We start from the raw sequence: 20,118 nt of genomic DNA on the forward strand, positions 1-20,118 counted from the left end.
GTGTGTGAAGTGCTACAAGACAAAAATTTGAAAACGATAGGCTTACAGATAAGATGCTGAGGGAGAACATTAGGACATGGACCCCATGGCTTGAGTACCCCATGACTTGCGTACCTAATAGCTGATGTTCATTCTCACTAGAGGACAGTATTAAAACCACTTAATGGATTTGACATGAGGATTTATGTAAGGGATAACATCCGCAGAGGTGTCCTGATATGCAGAAATAATGGAGGAGACAAAGGCAAAGACCTCTCTGATGCAAAACAGAGGGAAGTTTTCTCCACCCACCAAGTTAATTAATTACCTTACAGGATGTTATTCTGTTTTATTAAGTTGCGTGCCAGTATGTAGGCAATAGGCATGCATTTATAACACAAAAAGGGAAATGCAGTTTAGTGCATGATGGTGGGTAGTTTGCTTTGTTACAATTGATTCCACTGTTGCGAAGCCTGCTTATTGTCAGTTCAATCATCGTTTACATTGATATGGGATGGTGATTACATTTTTTTTTATCAGATCTACTTCATAGGAGCCCTAATATACATAAGGAAAAGCCCCCAATAGCCATAGAATAGCCAGCCAAACAGAAAATAGTAGGCTATTTCTTGTCTCTTATGGATACGTTTTCAATAAAATGCCTTTCTTCTAAAAGTTGGTTATTGTGTGGGTATTTTTTGTATTTTAAAATTACTAATTACTTAGTACTTTTTAATGAAATACATTTTTCACAGCAGTATTTTATATTTTATTCATTTCATCAGCCAGTATTTGTAGTTTGTAACAAAATAGTTTTTGATGTATTTGTGCCCATCTCTGCATGGCAGTGTTGTTCCATCCTCTTTTTCCTTGGTCATGGCTATGTGCTTATAGCTTAATTTATAGCTGGTTTTTATGTTATTTGGATCGAATGAGTGAGACCCAGTAAGTGTTTAAAATAAAACTTAAGCTATGGTATTCTCCTGATAGGGACTATTAAATCCATTCCACCCTTTTGCAGCATGGAACTAAGGATTAAAAAGTTACTCTGACCACAGTTCCTATAACTATTTAAGCTTCTTCTTTGGGGTAGGGTCTTGGGTCTTTCCCTGTGCGTATATAGGAACCATAGCTGATTTGCATGCCAAGGCAGCAGAGTGCCATTTTTAAAAATGCTGCTGCTGTTTAAATTTGCTTAACATAAATACTGCATGGGAAGGCTGCAGACTGCCTACTGTCATGCAGCAAATGCATCGCATTTTTCATTAAATTAACATCTACAATAACATGTAATCCTGTTACTAATGTTAGCTTTCTAAGAATATCTTTTTGATACCTGACGAAGACCTCTGGTCGAAACATTAATAAATCACTCTGGGAGCTTATAGAACAGTGTGCGGGTATCTTTTTATTTTTCAATTGTCGCCTAAGCCTTATACCCAGCACCTGTTTAAATTGTGTAGATGTGCCTGCACTCCACTCTTTGACAGCTTTCTAAGAAAAAACATGATTTTACCCTCCATTTCGTGTTCCTATTTCCAAAAACGACACCCCTTTTGGGGGACTTTTAATGTCCCCCAAGTTGAACTGAGCTCCTCCCAGCACCGATCTGCACACTGCAGCCAGGGATACTTGCTCAAGAATGAACTTTTTCAGCATCCACAGTGTCCATGTGTTCATTCAGACATAAAGTTATAACAGTTATAAAGCAGACAGTTAAAACAAGTTTTTTTTTTTTTAAAACGTTCCCGTTTGGTAAAGTCAGTCGCTCTTTATTTTAACAAAAATGCAAATGCTTCTTAAAAACAGACAATGAAAATATTTCCCAGTGTGTAGCTGTTTACAATATACAATGCATATATTCCCTTCATTTTCATAATAGTTGAGGACTGCCTTTAAATAACCTTACAAAGACTAAAACTTTAAATCTGTGCAACAACCTTTTTTTGTTACTCCCAATTATGCATTCCCTTTGATTAGGCTAACTGAATCAGTAAAACATATTGATTTGTTCTGAAATACTATTTTGTTTAAGTTTTACAATAAATTGTGGCATATACCTATTTTGATTCCCTTAGTATAATGTGAGCGACAGACATCTCTTTTCCATTAATACTTTACCTAGCTGAAGAAGCCAAATCAACAACAAAAAAATCAGTGCTTTATGAGGATAGTAACCTTCACTCAACACCACTTCACACAATAGCATCCTACAGACATAGGTTAATAACACAGTGCACAAAGAATTGAAGCTGTAAACTGTCGATTACAAAATATGGCTTCCACATCGAGACGCAGAGGGAACATTACAGGTGAGATGAAAGGATGACTGATCCTCCACGGACGGAGGTGGTTGGCATCCTGTGCCCTTATGCGTTCCTCACAGGGACTGGTAGCCATCGGACCTGCGCCGGCGGCTGCAGATGTACGCGAGGATCACGATAACGATGAGGATGAGAAGCACAATGCCCACAGCAATGGCAACAGTGTAGTCAGGCTGGTCGGCCTTGCAGAGGTCCACTGTCACAGAAGGACAAGTACCGTGAACACAATTACCTCTGTTCGCTTAACCTTGTCTGTATTTCCATAAGCAATGGGTCAACACAGTGAATGCTGCAGTGTCCATTGTGAATGTACATAATTATTGTCTTATCTGCCAACACCTGTTGTAATTATATGAGTTGAATGTGCTTGAAAAAAACATCTGGGGCCTCATTTATAAAGGCTGCTACGCACAAAAAAGTTGCATGAACTGGTCTGAACTGTGCGGAATGAATTTAATAAGAGGCCATACAATCTTTTTCTTAAGTCTTATAGATGAGTTATTCTATTAAAACGCACCGTTCAAGCATCGATAGACTCACCTTATTTTAATACAGAAATGTCAGTCGGTACTTATTTCACATAGGTACACTTGTAAAATGTCATACTTGTCGCTGTTAGACAACTTTGACTTCCTTCTCCAGATTGATGTGACGTCTCCATCATTTCAATGATAGCCAATAAAATGATCGGTATAAATGTTAGAATATTCATGAATCGTTTTGCATTGACCTTTTATGGGATATTGTGGGACGACAATGGGAGGAGTATGACGCTTGTGCAAGCACACACAATTCAACGCAGGTTGGTATTTATAAGCAGCCGCCTGCGCTGCACGATTTTATAAATCAGAATATTTTCGTGTGTACGCAGATTGCAAGGTTTGGGCATTCGCAATACAATGTTTTAGGATAGAATCTACGCTCAGTTTAAATGAGGCCCCTGGTCTCTTACTGTTCATTTCACCTTTTAGAGGCTACATACAACTGATTTGGTTAACACAGTAGACATATCACAGGCATTTCAGTTCAAACAATTGTGTTTGCTTCTCATTTTGTTAAAGGCCAAATAGGCATCTTGCATTTGTTGGATTGCCTTTGCTAAGTGTAGAAGTGACAACATGTTTTGCTGTTGCAGTCTCATAATACTCACTCTGGCCAAACTGGTTAGTCGCAGTGAAGTTGAAGGCCTGGACTCGATCTTGGGTCACTTCCAAGTATATCTCATTACCAAGGGAGATGGACTCGTTCTTACAGGAGTAGGAGTGGCCAATGGCTGCCTTGAAGAGATCCAGTGATTCATTCTTGGCAATGTAAGTCTTCTTACCTGCAAAAGCATGATGCAATAGCTCATTTGTGTGTAGCAACAGTCAGTCAGTTACTTACTGCTCATAGTTAGAGAGGTTTTAGAGAAGTGGGGTGGAGTTTAGAATGACGAAAGCCAACCAGACAGATTAAATAGGGAAAGCCTAAAACATTTAATTCAAGTAATAATTACTTCTTATTAAAGAAAGTCATTGGTGGCTTAAATCACAGACTTTTTAACATGTAAATATTTTCATCCATAAGATATGCAATTTTATGACCTCATTAAATATACGTTGTGGGAATATGATGGCAATGATAATGTAATTGAATTTATACCAGTATCACTACTAATAATTTGACCAAACAGCCTGCATTATTGTTATGTGTTGACCTGGGTATTGAGTCCATGACCTTGGGGTAACCACGTGATCTACAAGAGCACAGTTTGGATAGTCACAGTGTTTGGATAGACAATACACATGGTACCCCTAATAAAATTTAAGTGCATGCACAGCCAGCTGTGCAGGCACAGAGCTAATAGATAAGCTAACTAGCAGGATAACTTTATGGTTATGGTTATGGTTATGGGATTTTGCAGACGCCTTTGTCCAAAGCGACACACAAATACAGTGAATATCAATATATATACAGAGAATATCAATAATAAAATATAGCTGCAAGCAGCAATGTGGGGGCCAAGCAGTGCGCTATAGCAGGAATGGCGTTGCCATTGCATGAGCAAACACTAACAGCAAGTTTGATTGCAATTGGATAAAGAACGGCTGAGAAATAAGCTCATTTACTTTGTTATAGTGCCCCTAGAGGCGAAAATTACACCAATGTCCTTGTGCGTTCTCACAATCAGCTACCATGTCCCTGGACTTCATACACCAAAGAGTTGCTGAGATGTGAGCTCAATTTGTGTATTACAGCACCCCTAGAGGCCAAATGAGACCACTTTCCTTGCATGTCCTCACAATCAGCTACTTTGTCTCTGTATTAAATTTGGACTTTAGTGCCCCCTAAAGAGGCCAAATGATGCCAATTTCCTATTGAGTCATCACAATCAGATACCAAGTCCCTGTACCAAGTCTGGACTTCATACATCAAAGTGTTGCTGAGATATAGAGGCCAAATGATGCCAATTTCCTAGTGCGTCATCACAATATGGTAACAGGTCCTTATACCAAGTTTGGACTTTGTACATCAAAGCGTTGCTGAGATACAGGCTCACTTCCTGTATTGCAGTGCCCCCTATAGAGGCCAAATGATGCCAATTTCCTAGTGCGTCCTCACAATCAGATACCAAGTCCCTGTACCAAGTTTGGACTTCATACATTAAAGCGTAGCTGAGATGTTAGCTCACTTCCTGTTAGGTGGCATCATAGCCATGTGTGATTGGCTATCACGGGCAAATAAACTTGAAATTAAAAAAATTGACAAGTATCGTTTGTGTGGCTTGGTCAGAAGATCATCTCCACCAAGTTCCTAGAAAATCGGATGAAATTTGTAACTGCTGAAACTTTTCATAGAGTTTGTATTAAATCCAATATGGCGGAGATCCAATATGGCGGAAAGTGATAGGATTGGGGTCGATGAACTCGGGATGGTCCAAAGACTCAGAAGCTACCTCAATTGTGAAAATCAGACAAAAGAGTTAAGGATCACGCGCATGAACGCATGTCCAGCATTGAACTGGTGGTGGCGCCAGAGCGTTCAATATATATGCATAAAAATTGCTGTGAGTGATTGGGACAGTGTCCTAACTAATGGTATCGAGTTTTGTTATGTTAACTCAAAGCGTCACAGAGATGTTAGTCCACTTCCTGTTTGGCGGCTTCGTCACCGTATTTGATTGGCTGTCACGGGCAAACAAAATTGAAATTGAAAAATCTGGCAAGTATCGTTTGTGCGGCTCGGGCAGAAGATCATCTCCGCCAAGTTCCGTGAAAATCGGATGAAATTTGTAACCGCTGAAACTTTTCGTAGAGTTTGGACTAAATCCAATATGGCGGAGGTCCAATATGGCGGAAAGTGACTGGATAGGAGTTGATGAACTCGGGATGGTCCAAGGATTCAGATGCTACCTCAATTGTGAAAATCAGACAAAAGAGTCAAGGATCACGCGCATTAACGCATGTCCAGCATTGAACTGGTGGTGGCGCTAGACTGTTCAATGTATATGCATAAAAATTGCTGTGAGTAATTGGGACAGTGTCCTGACTAATGGTATCGAGTTTTGTTATGTTAACTCAAGGTACCACGGAGATGTTAGTCCACTTCCTGTTTGGCGGCTTCATCGCCATATTTGATTGGCTGTCACGGGCAAACAAAAATGAAATTGAAAAATCTGACAAGTATCTTTTGTGCGGCTCGGGCAGAAGATCATCTACGCCAAGTTCCGTGAAAATCGGATGAAATTTCTGACCGCTGAAACTTTTCGTAGAGTTTGGACTAAATCCAATATGGTGGAGGTCCAATATGGCGGAAAGTGACGTAATAGGGATCATTGAACTTAGGTCGGCCCAGGGATTCCAACGGTGCCTGATATGTGAAAATCGGACGCACCGTTCAATGGTCACATGCGTGAATGCAATCCAGGTTCGACCCAGTGGTGGCGCTAGAGTGTTGGGCATAGAGTTCTGGAAATTGGTGAGAGTGATGATGGGACAGTGTTGAATCAAAGTGCCAAATTTCATAACTTTAGACCCAGCGGTTCAATTTTCGGCCCGAAACTTTCTGCCAAAAAATCTGCACTTTTTAGCCAGGCGTTCTATGGGCTGCCATAGACTCCAATGGCAGAAGTGTAATAATAGGAAAAGCTAGTAACTCAATGGGTGCCTTCGCAGCTTCGCTGCTTGGCCCCCAATAATAATGTCAAATTAATCAACAGCCTAATGGAAATGAAACAATATTATACAAACCATAACGCATAAGAAGTGCTTAAAGAACTAAGTGCATATTGAACAGGAATGTCTTTAGACCCCTCTTAAACGACCCAAAACTACCACAGGAACAGAGAGCACTGGGCAACTCATTCCACCAACATGACCACTGAGGAAAAGAGTCTTGAATTAGACCTAGTGTTTACTTTAACCATTTAAACTTTAATCTTTGATATTGTTTGTTTGTGCATTATCAATTGTTTTGTGTATTACATTAATACACATGATTAGATGTTAAAATCCCTTGTGCCAAAATCCAAGGTAAAAACACATTCAGAAGCCCCTGCTGAAGTTTAACTTTAAAAAGTACACTACCCACAAATCCGCCAACAAATGGTCACAAACACAATACAAATGGCCCATCCAACAGCAGTATATAGTATGCGGCATGTCATTGAGGTTATCAAGTGGGCACCCTCATTCACCGATGTTTCGTTAAGTTAGGCCCACGACACCTCATGAAGGCTTAACAGTGAAACCAGCGTCCTGGAGACACTCCCCTCCATGCTGCCACCATATTACCACATTGAAATATCCAATACCCAAAATACTCTTAACCAGCCCAGGCATTGTCAAGGTTGGCTAGGTTGGTCCGTCCCGTTGATGTGGACTGAACGATAGCCATAAAAACCCTGGCCAACCAACCATCAACCTAGGCACAGCCCATCACAAACACAAAACAAATTAGCCAGTTAGCTTAGCCAGTTAGCTTAGGCCCCATCACAAACACAAAACAAATTAGCCAGTTAGCTTACGCCCCATGCTGCCACCATATTACCACAACAAACATCCAAATACCCTTAACCAACCTAGGCATGGTCTAAGTTGGCTAGGTTGGTCTGTCCCGTTGATGCGGACTGAACCATAAACCATAAAAAAAAACCTTAGCCAAGTACCATCAACCTAGGCATAGTCCATCACAAACACAAAACAAATGAGCCAGTTAGCTTACCTTAGCTTGCGCCCCAGGAAGGGTCACTTCTCCTTACCCACAACCATTCGCTTGCACGTTCTGCTGCTAAAAACATGTTACTAACCACCTGCCTTAGACTTCGACCACAAATGCCCAATTCAGACAGCAAGCCAATAGCAGATCTGGCCACAAACCCACGTGCACCGATTTCAATAGGCCTTAATCGTGCACTCTAACCTCGCTTAGCTGCCTCCTCTGCTATTTCAGTGTATTTAGCTCTCTTCAGCTCATTGGCCACATCCACTCTATCTTCCCAAGGAACAGTGAGTTCAATGAAGTAAACTATCTTCTCTGAATCCGACCATAGAATTATGTCGGGTCGTAGCTTAGTACTCACTATATGTGGAGGTACCGCCATCTGCTGGCCAAGATCAACCTTCATTTCCCAGCCCGCCCCATTTTTCAACTGGCCGGTTTTACACCTAGCCTTCGCGGAACAAGGTTTATCCCCCTGACGTACAAAGTTAATTTGCCTTACCCCTTTACTAGCTGCTAATGAATTGACTTCTCTCCTTTTATCCTCTATTGCCGCTGCCACACATTTCAATACCTGGTTATGACGCCACGTATACCGCCCCTGGGTGAGACTTACCTTGTACCCTGATAGGATATGGTGGAGACTGCCCACACACGAGCAAAGTATGCATTTATCATCCTCACCAAACCATTGACTTAAATTCTTGGGAGATGGGAGCACATCATATGTAGCACCTAACATAAATCTGATCTTACCAGCTTCCATGCCCCATAGATCTTTCCATTTAATCCGTCTTTTTTCCACCCCTTCCCAGTTCACCCACTGCCCTTGTTTTGCCTGCGACACTGCCTTAGTACATCTTACAGCCTCCTCCTGTCTATGCATTTCCTCCACTACCATTTTCCTCTTTTCTCCTGCAGAAGCCTTACTCCACAAGGGTTTACTTACACCCACCCCTAGACCCCCCCGCCCGTGCTGCACATGGCCCATTATATCCCTATGCTTCAATGCTGATTGAGCTTGCTTAACTGCCTGCTCTGGGTTCCACTTCCTCCCTGCATTAACTGTGGGTGCAACTTTCCTCACCACTGGGTCCTTGGACTGAGTAAGAGTCATTTCCAATCTTGCCTTAGCACACTTAAATTCCTCTGTCAGACTAGATATTTTCAACTCTACAATACCCTTCCCATACAAGGCTACACTGCTTAAGCAGCGTGGGACTCCGAGCCATTTTCTGACAAAGGAGTTGATAATTTTTTTCCAACCTCTCTACCTTTGACAGAGGAACTTCATAAACTGTCAATGGCCACATTAGCCGAGGCAACAAACCAAACTGCAAACACCACAGCTTGAGCTTACCTGGCAGCCCTGACTTGTCAATTTTTGCAATACCTTGCCTAGTGACCTGCCTCAAGTCTTCAACCTGTGATTTATCACTAAGGCTTGCATCATACCACCTTCCCAGACTCTTCACTGGTTTCTCCAGAACTGTGGGAATCACCTCCTTATTTATAGCAAACTTCTTATCTATTACCTTCCCCTTAACAATTGAGAGACTCCTAGACTTATTTGGCTTCACCTTCATTCTGGCCCATTGCAGATTACTATTTAACTTTTCCAGCAACCTGTTGGTGCATGGAACGGTTGACGTCAAGGTTGTCATGTCGTCCATGAAAGCCCTAATCGGGGGGAGGCGTGGCCCTCCCTGCAACTTCTCCCCACCCACTACCCATTTTGAGGCCCTAATGATGACCTCCATTGCCATTGTAAAAGCAAGTGGGGAGATGGTACATCCGGCCATGATTCCTATCTCAAGTTGTTGCCACCCTGTGGTGTAATCAGCTGTAGTAAAACATAATTGAATATCCAGAAAGTATGCTTTTACTAGGCTTTTAATGCTACCTGGGATTCTGAAATAATCAAAGGCCTCCCACAACAGACTATGCGGCACAGACCCAAAAGCATTAGCCAAATCCAAGAACACAACGTGCAGGTCTCTCTTCTCACGCTTTGCTAATTGAATTTGGTGCCAAATCATGCTGGTATGCTCTAAGCACCCGGAGAAGCCAGGAATTCCAGCTTTTTGCACCGTGGTATCAATTAATTTATTCCTTTCAAGGTAATTTGTCAGTCTCCGTGCCACCACACTGAAGAAAACCTTCCCTTCAACATTCAGTAGACTAATTGGCCTGAATTGATTAATCTCCACTGCGTCCTTTTCTTTGGGAATAAATATTCCCCCAGCCCTCCGCCAAGCCTTGGGAATACTCTGCTTTTTCCAAACTATCTTCATTAATTGCCATAGAAATCTTAAAACATCTGGTGCACTCTTATACAACCGGTAGGGCACTCCATTAGGTCCCGGGGCTGAAGAGGCCCTTGCACGTTTTATTACTTCTTGCACCTCTTTCCACCTTGGTGGACTATCGTTGCATTGGCTACTTAATTCACCAATAGGTGGGATATCCGCAGGAAGTACCATCTCTCTGAACCTCTCCCTATCTTTGTGCACTCCCTCTAAATACTCCTCAAGCTTCTGCTTAGGTTCCAAAAGACTACCACTCTTCTGCATTACGAATAAAGACTTAACAAACTTAAATGGGTCTTTATAGAATGCTAGTCGAGCTCGTGATTTCTTCTTCCTATTTTTCCTAATATTTTCAGCTCTTCTTAGCACTGCCAACCGCTCCCTCACATCTGCCTGTAGACAGTCAATACCTTCCTTCTCATCATCTGCAGCTTTTCTCCACTGCTTCTTAAGCTGCCTCCTCTCCTTGATAAGTTTATCTATCTCCTGCTGGTTGTTGCCGTTTTGTCCTTATCTCAATAGTCCCAAATCTTTCCTTACCATAGCCATTTTCTCTAATTTGCTTTCAGCCGTCCCCTTGAGCTGACCCAGGATACTGACCAAATCACTATTAACATCTTCCCACATTCTACATTCTGCTGCACCTGGCCATCTAACCCCAGACCTATGACCATTAATCTTCTCCCTCCTTGGCCGATTGGCCTCTCTTTCTGCCTCAGTGCTAGAACTTTCCTCAACAACAGGGGTACTGATGTCCTGCGAACTGTGGGTTTCTTCCTGTCGCTGAACTTCAACCGACTGACTTGATGCACTTCTTAAGAAATAGCTATCAATGCGGGGACCCTTTGTTCCCTCTACCAAGCACTTCTTTTTCCCTTGATGAATTTTCAGGCCCTTTAGACTTGTAACCTTCTGCCACCCACACACACACACATCTGCAGCTTTTTCTCAGTTTTCTCTGAACTAGTGGCTTCCACAAATATGTTTTCCTTACTCGTAATCAAATTCGTTCCAGGGTCAGTAATCATGTCTATCACAAGTGAGTCATCTTCCGCCCCTGCTCTCGCTGACTCTAGGGGTATTTTTTCATTATGTTGTACTGTAGCTTAGTAGGGTGCAGCCCATAGCTTAGTGAAGCCTGGGCTACTGCCACAATGAGCTGCTAACCCATTGTAGCCCCGGCGGGGTCTATTTCCTCCTGTCAGCCGTCTTTCCGTGCTGTCACAAGGTCTTTCACAAGTTGCCAAACGATGATGATCTAAACTAGAGTAGGATACTTTTTTACAATCTATGCTAAATTCTTCCATTATAATGTTTTTTCCATTCAAAATTCAAAGATTTGGATTGCCGTTTCAACATCACATTTTCACCTATGTTCAAATTCAAATTAATTTGTCATTGTATAACTGATATCAAAATGCATTTACTCCGTTGTTGCTATTATTCAAAGGAACTGTGAGTGCTGTCCTTTTTTCTATATATTCATTATGCTACAGAAAGGATCCAGCACCCAGTTGACTTTTTTCAGAGGGTGTTGGGCATGTTGAGCATGCTTTTCCATTGCTCTATTGCCAGCAGCGCTTAAGGTGCTTGCACACTGCCCCAACAAATGCCAACAAACTACAGTACAACAAACACCAACAGCTGGCTCAGTGTGTACTGCCGTGCTGTTTGTTTGTCTTCTTTGTTGAATGGAGTTGTTTGAGTTTGTCCAAAAGTAATTATTTTCAGTTACTGGACAAGTTGGTTTTCTGAACATTCTAAAGATTGCAGCCAACCAACTTTAGAATGTTGGGGTGTGTTCAGCCTCTACACACTTCCTTATCAACAGAGATATCAAAGATCCTTGATCCGCCCGCTTCAACCCTCTCTGATGATACTGAACGACAGAAAGGTTCCAGATCCAGGATAACATTCAGCTAGCCCTGTTGTACTGTTTTTTCCTCTCTCTCTCATTCTTTTGTTTGTCTTGGGCCTGGTTTTAGTTGATCAACATATTTTGTTTTTCCTATGAGCATTATTTAAAAAAAAAAAGTTCTTCTTCAAGAAGCAGGTTTGTTTGTGTATGCAGAGGAATTTTTCAAATGTATTGCAAGGTCCCAATGGAAACAGTATCTCAAGGAAGATACTCCACCAAAAAGTGTTTTTACGAATACTCATTAACTCACTAACCACACATCAGCCATCTTTTTGCCTTGGTTTCAGTAATGCATATGAAATGTATCATATACATATAATTATATATTATTCTACTCCTTTGTTAGACAGTAACAACCATGCATATTTGAAAATGACAACAAAAAAAAAAACATTGGTTGTATGTTGTCGTTTGTCACTGGCTAAGTTTGTGGTAATGTCAAATTCAATTGATTTCACCAAATGTGATGACTCAGAGAAAATAATAATAATAAAAAAACAACAACAAAAAAACTTCCAGACCTGGGGCCTATTGCACAAAACTAGGATAAGGGATTAAGCCGGGATATCTTGGTTATCCTGGCTTAATTTATCCGTGATCCAGTTGCACAAAAGCGGGATAGGGGGCAGCAGGATATGTTATGGTATAAGTTACCATGGCGATTTATTCTGTGGAGCTAGCCTGCTCCAGACCAGGCTAAGTTCCAGGATCTATTTAATCTCATCCCTTATCTCAGTCAGCAGTCACCACAAATGGAAACCAATAGTTATTCCACTGCCCACTACACATTGTTATCACATATACCTAGACCCACTGTCATTATTTAAACGTTTGTGATCATTAAATAACTTTTACATACTCGCCATTCCCGACCTGTCATGCGACAATGTGACGTCACGGGAGTGCCTAACCATTTTGCGCGTGGTGGTCGCGGCACTAGTTGCAATACAGAGGTGTTGCTGTTTGTTGCTGTGGTGAAACGGCTATCGCTACCTACTTCACACCGTAGAAGAAGCAATGAAGCCCCTCTAGTTGCCATGGTGAATCAGTGAATCTGTGATCGGTGGCGGGGTCTATTTGAGGGAGCCGTGAGCGTGCACTTATCCAGGATAGGTTTCACCTGGCTTGGTGAATCCGTGTCTGCTCATCCTGGCTTGCTCGTTGTGCAACCAATTAAGCCTGTACGCTCTTGTTTTGGATTCATTGAGCGCAGCTCAGTAACTTATCCCGGATGTCTTAATTCTGCTTTTGTGCAACGGACCCCTGGGGCCTATTATTACAGGATATTACAGGATATCCCAGCTTAATCCCTTATCCTAGTTTTGTGCAATAGGCCCCTACACCAATTAAAAGATGCTGGTTCAGCTTACTTTACAGGTCGCCACACGACTCAACTCAGCTCAGTACTTCACAGCATTTGGTGCCATGAGCTGATCTGTTACTGGTATGCTGTGTCATGTTCTGACAGTGGTCTTACAGGGGAGTAACACTATTGTGACTATCATTATTTACTCAATCTGCAAAACATGTCTACCACTGTGTGATATCTGCAATAATAAATACACCTAACTCCAAGCCAGTGACCAGATAAGTCCAAAGTCCAACAATGACCATTGGTAAACACTGAAAATGCAAATGGATTCAGTAAGCTTACCTCCTGCTGTGAAAGCGTAGGTCATGTTCAGATGCAAAGAGTTGACATAGACAGTCTTTGAGGTTGTGTTCTGTTCAAAAACATGAAGAAAACTTTCAGGGCTTTTAACTTAAACTGTGCTGCCAAAGTGGATGGTCACTGAGTGGTTATAGGTACAATTTATTTCAATGACTACTGTAACTACCTGCGTAGAACATACTGGCACTATGCCTAGACAAACACAAGCAATATACAAGCAATAAAAAAATATAACCTCAGGGCTGTGCTGAAGTAAACCACCCTTACTGAGCCTTTGGTTTATTAAAGTACTTACAAGAAATACTGTGAAACCCAATTGACTGTAAAACTGAAATGATACAATTTCATACAAATTTCTTAATTAACTTAAAAACTTAATGTGACAGTATGCTATTCTTTGTCAACACTTCGCAGTAGGCCTACCTCTAGGGCCAGCTGTAACATTTGGAGAGGGGGGGGGGCAGAGGTGACATAATATTCTTCCTTACAGTTAAACTACAGAAATTTCCTGTGTATTAGCTATATTGTGTATAATTTGTTTGATAGGCATACACTTGAGATGTTTCTTTTTTCCTTTTTCTGAGTCCTTACTCTTGAAAGTGTCTAGCACTCTGCACTAAAATATATAATTAAAACATCCTTGTGTTTTTATCAAGCAACTTCTTCATTTGTCTGTAATGTGAGAAAGCTTTCTTCCATTGTTTCTCCAATCAGTTTAAAGGGAACACACCTTGTTTCATTATGGACGTACAGTTAGGAATTGAATACTCTAAACAACCATTATTGTGGTATACATTTCTTAAGATAACAAATCTGTATTTATGTAATCTCCTGTAATCAATAAAATTCTGTAAATACATTTTAAATACAAAATACTGTAATTATGTTATTCAATTCACAGTGGAAATTAGCTGTAACATTTGTCTTAAAATGTTAAATCTTAAAATATTTACAAGTCTTTAAATTAACTAATAACTCACATGTACTTACAGTATACATTGATTTTGGAATATACAACTGCTTACCCTTTGGAAGTTAAACGTAATAGTGCCCTCCTTAAAGGTGAGGGTGAAGCTCACAGAGTCCTTTTTAATCACACCACTTGTTTTTGTCATATTTGGTTGGACAATGAACGTTCCTCGAGTCTGACAGGAACATGTCAATAAAATAAATCAAAAGTCTGTCAAAGGCATGCTTAAGAAACCCATACATTATATTACACATCAGTTTTACATGGTGCAACAGAGCAAGTTAAGGGTTATTACATCGGCTTAAAATTACTGTTTGACCTCAACCTCACATATGTGGGTTCCGCCAATTTTGCAAAAACACATTGTCCTATACAATCATCACTGTAGGATAGACATAATACAACTCTCAGAACCAAGCAAAACCATATTACCTTGCTGTCATTCACTTTGACCTGAAGTATCATCTGGGCCATGACGTAAAGTGTGTTTCCTTCTAAATAGGTGAAGTTGCCCATAGTGATGTTAGTGGAAGGAGTTGGGCCTGGCACAGCGGTGGGTTTGATGGTTGTGGTGTGTTTGGTGGTAGTTGTGGTAGTTGTGGGTTTGGTGGTAGTTGTGGTAGTTGTGGGTTTGGTGGTAGTTGTGGGTTTGGTGGTAGTTGTGGTAGTTGTGGGTTTGGTGGTAGTTGTGGGTTTGGTGGTAGTTGTGGGTTTGGTGGTAGTTGTGGGTTTGGTGGTTGTGGTGGGTTTAGTGGTGGTTGTGGGTTTGGTGGTGGTTGTGGGTTTGGTGGTCGCGGTAGGTTTGGTGGTTGTGGGAGCAGGGAGATCAGTAAACATGGCTGGGGGCTGAAGGCTTGCCGATGGCTTGTCTTTGTCGCTCTCTTGGGCTGATGTGATTGCTGCATTAAGAAATTATAGACAAATTAATAGGAAGGAAAACAATAAAGGGCTGTTTGCACTTGGAACGATAATGGTACATTCCAGTTGTAGGCCTACTAAGTCGATATGTTGCTACAACGTTTGCATAAAATACTAAGTAGGCCTAATGTTTTGTTACAAACTGGTATTACTATATATGTTAACAATCACTAACAACAGACAATTGCTAACAAACAGTAACATTTTGTTCTTATGACTTGTTAACAACCGGAAGGCATTCAACTCTGTTTTTACTCAGATGTGAGGTCATTCAGAGTAACCACTCTACGAGACAATTGGAAAACAGCATTAGTATAACGATAACGGTAAAAAGTTTTAAATATTATACTAACTAAAATGAAAGACAACGTTCACATCGCATACTGTAACGGTAACAACATGAAGATGAACAACATGCAATATTGTTGGGGATCACTTTCAGAGCGACATTAAGCAAAGTGAATGGCATTTATCATCTTGTTACAATGTCACCTAACAATTTGTCCTCTACAGCACTCGCACATAAAGGCGCCACTGTCACTTGCCATGCACATTTTGAATTTTTTGTCTGGTAAGCATTCAATAAACAATGGATTTTATTGAGAGGCACCGACAGAAGTAGAAATGTATCGGCACAGCGGCAGCGGCAAAGTTTGACGTTGGTGTGTGGGGTTGTACTTAAAACAGTGGAATCTATCTAATCCAGTGATGAAAGTGGAGTGTGCCGCAGTCATGTCGGCACTTTCGTGCGGAGGCCTTATACTGCCTATATGCCAGGCTCTTCCTGGAAAGCTTTTCAGCCAACACATATATCTCCAGTGGAACGTCAGCTGTATTTTGGTGTACCTGTTTACATTGATCCGGTTGGGTGTTGCACCGTGTGAATGAGCATATTAAGATGCTAAAGGATTTATGCATGTGTAAAAGTGAAAGGAAAACTGTGTCGTTACAACATAGCAGATGCTCCATCGGAAATATATGAGCTACCTAAAAATCCATCTGTGGCATATAGTCCATTGATGTCTTGGAAGCAGGAAAAATGAGCAAGGATAAGGATGTGAGCGACTTTGAAAAGGGCCAAATTGTGATGACTAGATGTCTGAGCATCTCCTACACTCCAAAACCTGTGGGACTCATGGTCTGTGGTCAGAATCTACCAAAAATGGTCTATGGAAGGAAAAAAGGTGAACTGCCGGCAGGGTCATGGGTGACCAAGGCGTGTGGGGAGTGAAGGCTTGACCGGAGAGCTACTGTAGCTCACACTGCTGAAAAAGTTAATGCAGGTTCTGGTAGAATGGTGTCAGAACACACAGTACTTCACCGTTTGTTGTGTATGGCCGCAGACCAACCAGCGTGCCCAATGCTGTCCACTGGTCTACAGTGGGCATGTGGACATCAGACCTGGACCACTTAGCAAATGAAGAAGATGGCTTCATCTGATGGATGACGTTTTATTTTACATCATGTGGATGGCTGGGTGCGTGTGTGTCACTTATTTGATGAGGACACGGCATCAGGATGCACTATGGAAGAAAGGAAAGCTGGCGGAGGCAGTGTGATGCTTTTATTTATTTATTTATTTATTTATTTTGTCTCGTACTAACATTACTCGGTGACCTTGAGAAAAAGATGAACATAAAAAAAGTTTTTTCCTTCAAGATGGATTATGGCTGATCGTATAGCCTATTTCTTCTTTTTATCATAAGGATCTAATCCCGTAAAGGTGAGATATTTCTAAATGTATAATGCAATGGAGACAAGCATCAAAGACTGACAACAACAATAATAACAATAGGTATAACACATTCTGGTCCAAGTGCCCACAGCAACCCAGGTTTGAGTGCGAACTGGGTAATTTCCTGAGGCCTGAGAACACTCCCTACCCCTTCTCTCTCCCACTCGCTTCCTTTCAGTCTCTTTATTGTCCTGTATTGTTTCATGTTGTTAAGGGTTTAGGCCTATATTATAATTAAATATAACAGTTGTAATAATAAGGTAATAACAATAGCACTACGGTACTAACAGACTGGATGCACAACCACACTGGACTCCCCAGGATGACGCCATAATGAGGAAGCAGGCATGTGATCTGCTTTTTCACCTGACTGTATAGGCTCACAGTTTTTTTTCTGCAGTGAGGAGATGACAAAGAGGGAGGTGGCTAAATGTGACAAATGCTGTAAGCAAAAGTGCTTGAAAAATGAAGATGCTAGGGTGCTTTGAGCTTGCTTTGTATTTGTATAAGTTTGCCCTGGTTTGTGTAAGGCTTTTGATGAGTCTCATATGTATACAGAAAAGGTTTTCTTTGTCCAATGCCTAATGTGAAGTTCTTCTTTCGATTTTCGTTGAGTAGGCCTATCACAAGTTATATTCGTATCATATGGATTGTTAACAGGTACATGGCATCCATCCAACAAGACAGGAAACAGTGGCATTTTATTATGCTTTCCCTCTTTGAATGAGACAAGGTTAATGTTTAAATTATCACTAAACTCGTGAAAAAGCCTACATCTTGATTATCAGATCATTATCAAGAAGCTGTGAATATAGGCTATAGGCCAACTGACTGAACGTCAACCTGGCACTTAATGACCTATAGCCTATGGCTAATACTTAACTTAACCTAAAACAACGGTCACATAGCTGATAAATCAACATGTTAGTAATGTTATTGTCAATCAGCTTTTGCTGAGAATGTTTCTTAGTCAATACGATCAAGCGATTCACGGAATAAATCAGGTTATTACAAATAGGCTACTGGTCATGCTGACCTGCAAGACCAGCTTTATGTTCAGGCCTCAGTTGTAGACAAGCCACATAATACACATAAAAAATAATCACTTAAATTGATTAAACATTACATGTACAGCATTACCTGTGGATAAAACACACGTGGCAATCAGGAAAAAGATTCCCATCTTCATTTTGCTGATTTCTTCTTACAGAGACAACCCGTTCGGACAGTAGGCTATGCCAACTTTTTTCCACTGAGATGAGTAGGCTACTGACTGCGAAAATAAGCAGCTGCGCTCAGTGATCAGAGAGAGAGAGAGAAACGAAACTAAACATGATCTAGGAAGTGGAACTGGTAGGACAACTGCAGGCTAAACTTCACAGAGGGGTAGCTGTTAAACAAAAAAAGTCCTCCACTTTAAATAAAGTTTCGATTTCTTTAGCCTCTTAAAGGTGGGCTCTTTTGAAAATGGCTGAGTTGTGCGAGAATTGCAAACCACTATAAAGGCAGACTTAGTTTTTTTTTTTTTTTTTACCTCGAAACACTCGAAAAACGTGATTAGTCAAACGTTCATGTGATTGTACAAGGAAGTTCAGATTCAGAGCGTGCTTATTCTTCTGGTTTGTGTACTCTGGTGCGTGCGTATTGGGGAAGGAGAGATTGTAACCTGACGAATGAAAGGTTTAAAATAAAACGTTGGCTACTTCCTCTTATCCTTTTCATTTGCTCGCATAAAGCTGATGAAGACTGTTACAGCCTAATGCATGTCAGCTGAAAGCGATGGGCTATTTAGTTAGGCTATTGGTTTTGGCTGAGTTGTTGGCCTATAGTTTTTCCATCCATCAAAAAGGTAGGCCTAGTAGCCTAGGCTAGAGGATTTATCTACAAATTAATTTGAGTAGGCCTAAGCCTACCCCTATCATTTATTAACCTACTATGATCATGCAATGAACCAGTCCTAGGCCTATTTAATTTCTGTCGTTGTAGGCCTCGTTATTTTCCAGATTCAGATTTGTCATCCAGTGACATCGTAGGCCTAAACAATCTCTTAAACTTCGGTTGCCATCAAAATCAATTTATTACGCGGGCCACTTCTGCCGTTACATTCCATTTGGAGAGGTGCGGGTCATCTCCGGTCATCCACTTCTGATGGTGTGCTCTGAGTGCGAGCGCGTCGGTCCTGATAGTAACCTACCTGGCGCCATCTAAAGGCGTGGGACATTCAGTGTTTTGGTGGATTTGGGTTGGCTGGTTCCAGCGTTTACTGAACATATCGTGATATGTTGTGTTTATGGATCCATAGGCTATAAAAAAAATCAAGACTGATATTTGTTTAGCAGGAAACCAAGGAGATTATTTGGAGCACTCTTGTTAGTTCTCGTTAGGCTTTGTCAGAGCCATAGAAAGAGTTGCGACACTCTTTGAAGTCGCCGTGGTTCACGTACGCTTCAACAGTTCCAAACAGCTCTTCGCGTGTAGTGTTATTTCAATGGGATAGACAGCAGCAAGTGCGTTATTGAACGGGAAACATTACAACAAAACAAAAACGAGTGTTATTACGTGTTAGTATGCTTACATTACAAGGATACAAGGAAGTGTATTGTCACATGCATATAGTTACTGCCTATTTGTGCATTTAGGGGGGGGGGTAAAAAGTACAGTAGAAGGGGGTTAGAAGATTAAGTGGCAAGGGCTGCATAAGAAAGACAATGTGCTGTGTATTGGGGGGGGGGGGGGGGTGGGGGGGTCAGTGTGCTGTAAGTATGTTGGGGATGTGTGAGTTGGAGAAGCTTCCTGATGAAATAATGTGCTGTGTATGTTGGGGAGAGGGAGTGTACTGCAAGTATGGTGAAGGGACTTACTATTGCAAGCAGAGTACTGTATGTATGATGTATGTGAGTGATGACAGTGAAGATGTGTGTGTGGGCGGGAGGGGAGTGGAGCAGTGACTGTGTGTGTGTGTGTGTGTGTGTAGTGTGTGTGTGGGTAGGTGAGGGCAGTGTAGAGGATGTGTGTTGGAGAAGATCCTGAAGACAATGTGCTGTGTATGTAGGGAGGGGGGGGGGGGGGGGGGGGCAGTGTGCAGCAAGTATGT

General features: G+C 41.4%; 1 protein-coding gene across 2 annotated transcripts; it reads right to left on the reverse strand.

Annotated features, from left to right (window-relative positions):
- Positions 1–1,724: 1,724 nt before the first annotated feature.
- Positions 1,725–18,399, reverse strand: LOC121690153 (macrosialin-like). 2 transcript variants are annotated; one of them, XM_042070573.1, is made up of 7 exons: positions 18,165–18,399; positions 15,045–15,270; positions 14,804–14,945; positions 14,427–14,546; positions 13,384–13,453; positions 3,454–3,627; positions 1,725–2,499 (listed from the first exon to the last, which is right to left on the reverse strand). In XM_042070573.1, the coding sequence occupies exons 1-7, from the start codon at positions 18,211–18,213 to the stop codon at positions 2,360–2,362; spliced, it is 921 nt and encodes a 306-aa protein (XP_041926507.1). In that variant the 5' UTR covers positions 18,214–18,399; the 3' UTR covers positions 1,725–2,359. The 2 variants fall into 2 exon arrangements, with proteins under 2 accessions (XP_041926507.1, XP_041926508.1); XM_042070574.1 differs by having other exon boundaries at positions 15,099–15,270; positions 18,165–18,392.
- Positions 18,400–20,118: the final 1,719 nt, after the last annotated feature.

Source organism: Alosa sapidissima, chromosome 18 (assembly GCF_018492685.1).
Source record: "Alosa sapidissima isolate fAloSap1 chromosome 18, fAloSap1.pri, whole genome shotgun sequence".
Taxonomy (NCBI): domain Eukaryota; kingdom Metazoa; phylum Chordata; class Actinopteri; order Clupeiformes; family Clupeidae; genus Alosa; species Alosa sapidissima.

Coding starts and splice junctions, on each gene's coding strand:
- LOC121690153 (XM_042070573.1), bottom strand. CDS start 18,213: ATGAAGATGGGAATCTTTTTCCTGATTGCCACGTGTGTTTTATCCACA. Junction 14,547..14,803: donor TCAAAGTGAATGACAGCAAG/GTAATATGGTTT, acceptor TGTTCCTGTCAG/ACTCGAGGAACGTTCATTGT. Junction 3,628..13,383: donor CTACGCTTTCACAGCAGGAG/GTAAGCTTACTG, acceptor ATGCTTTTGCAG/GTAAGAAGACTTACATTGCC.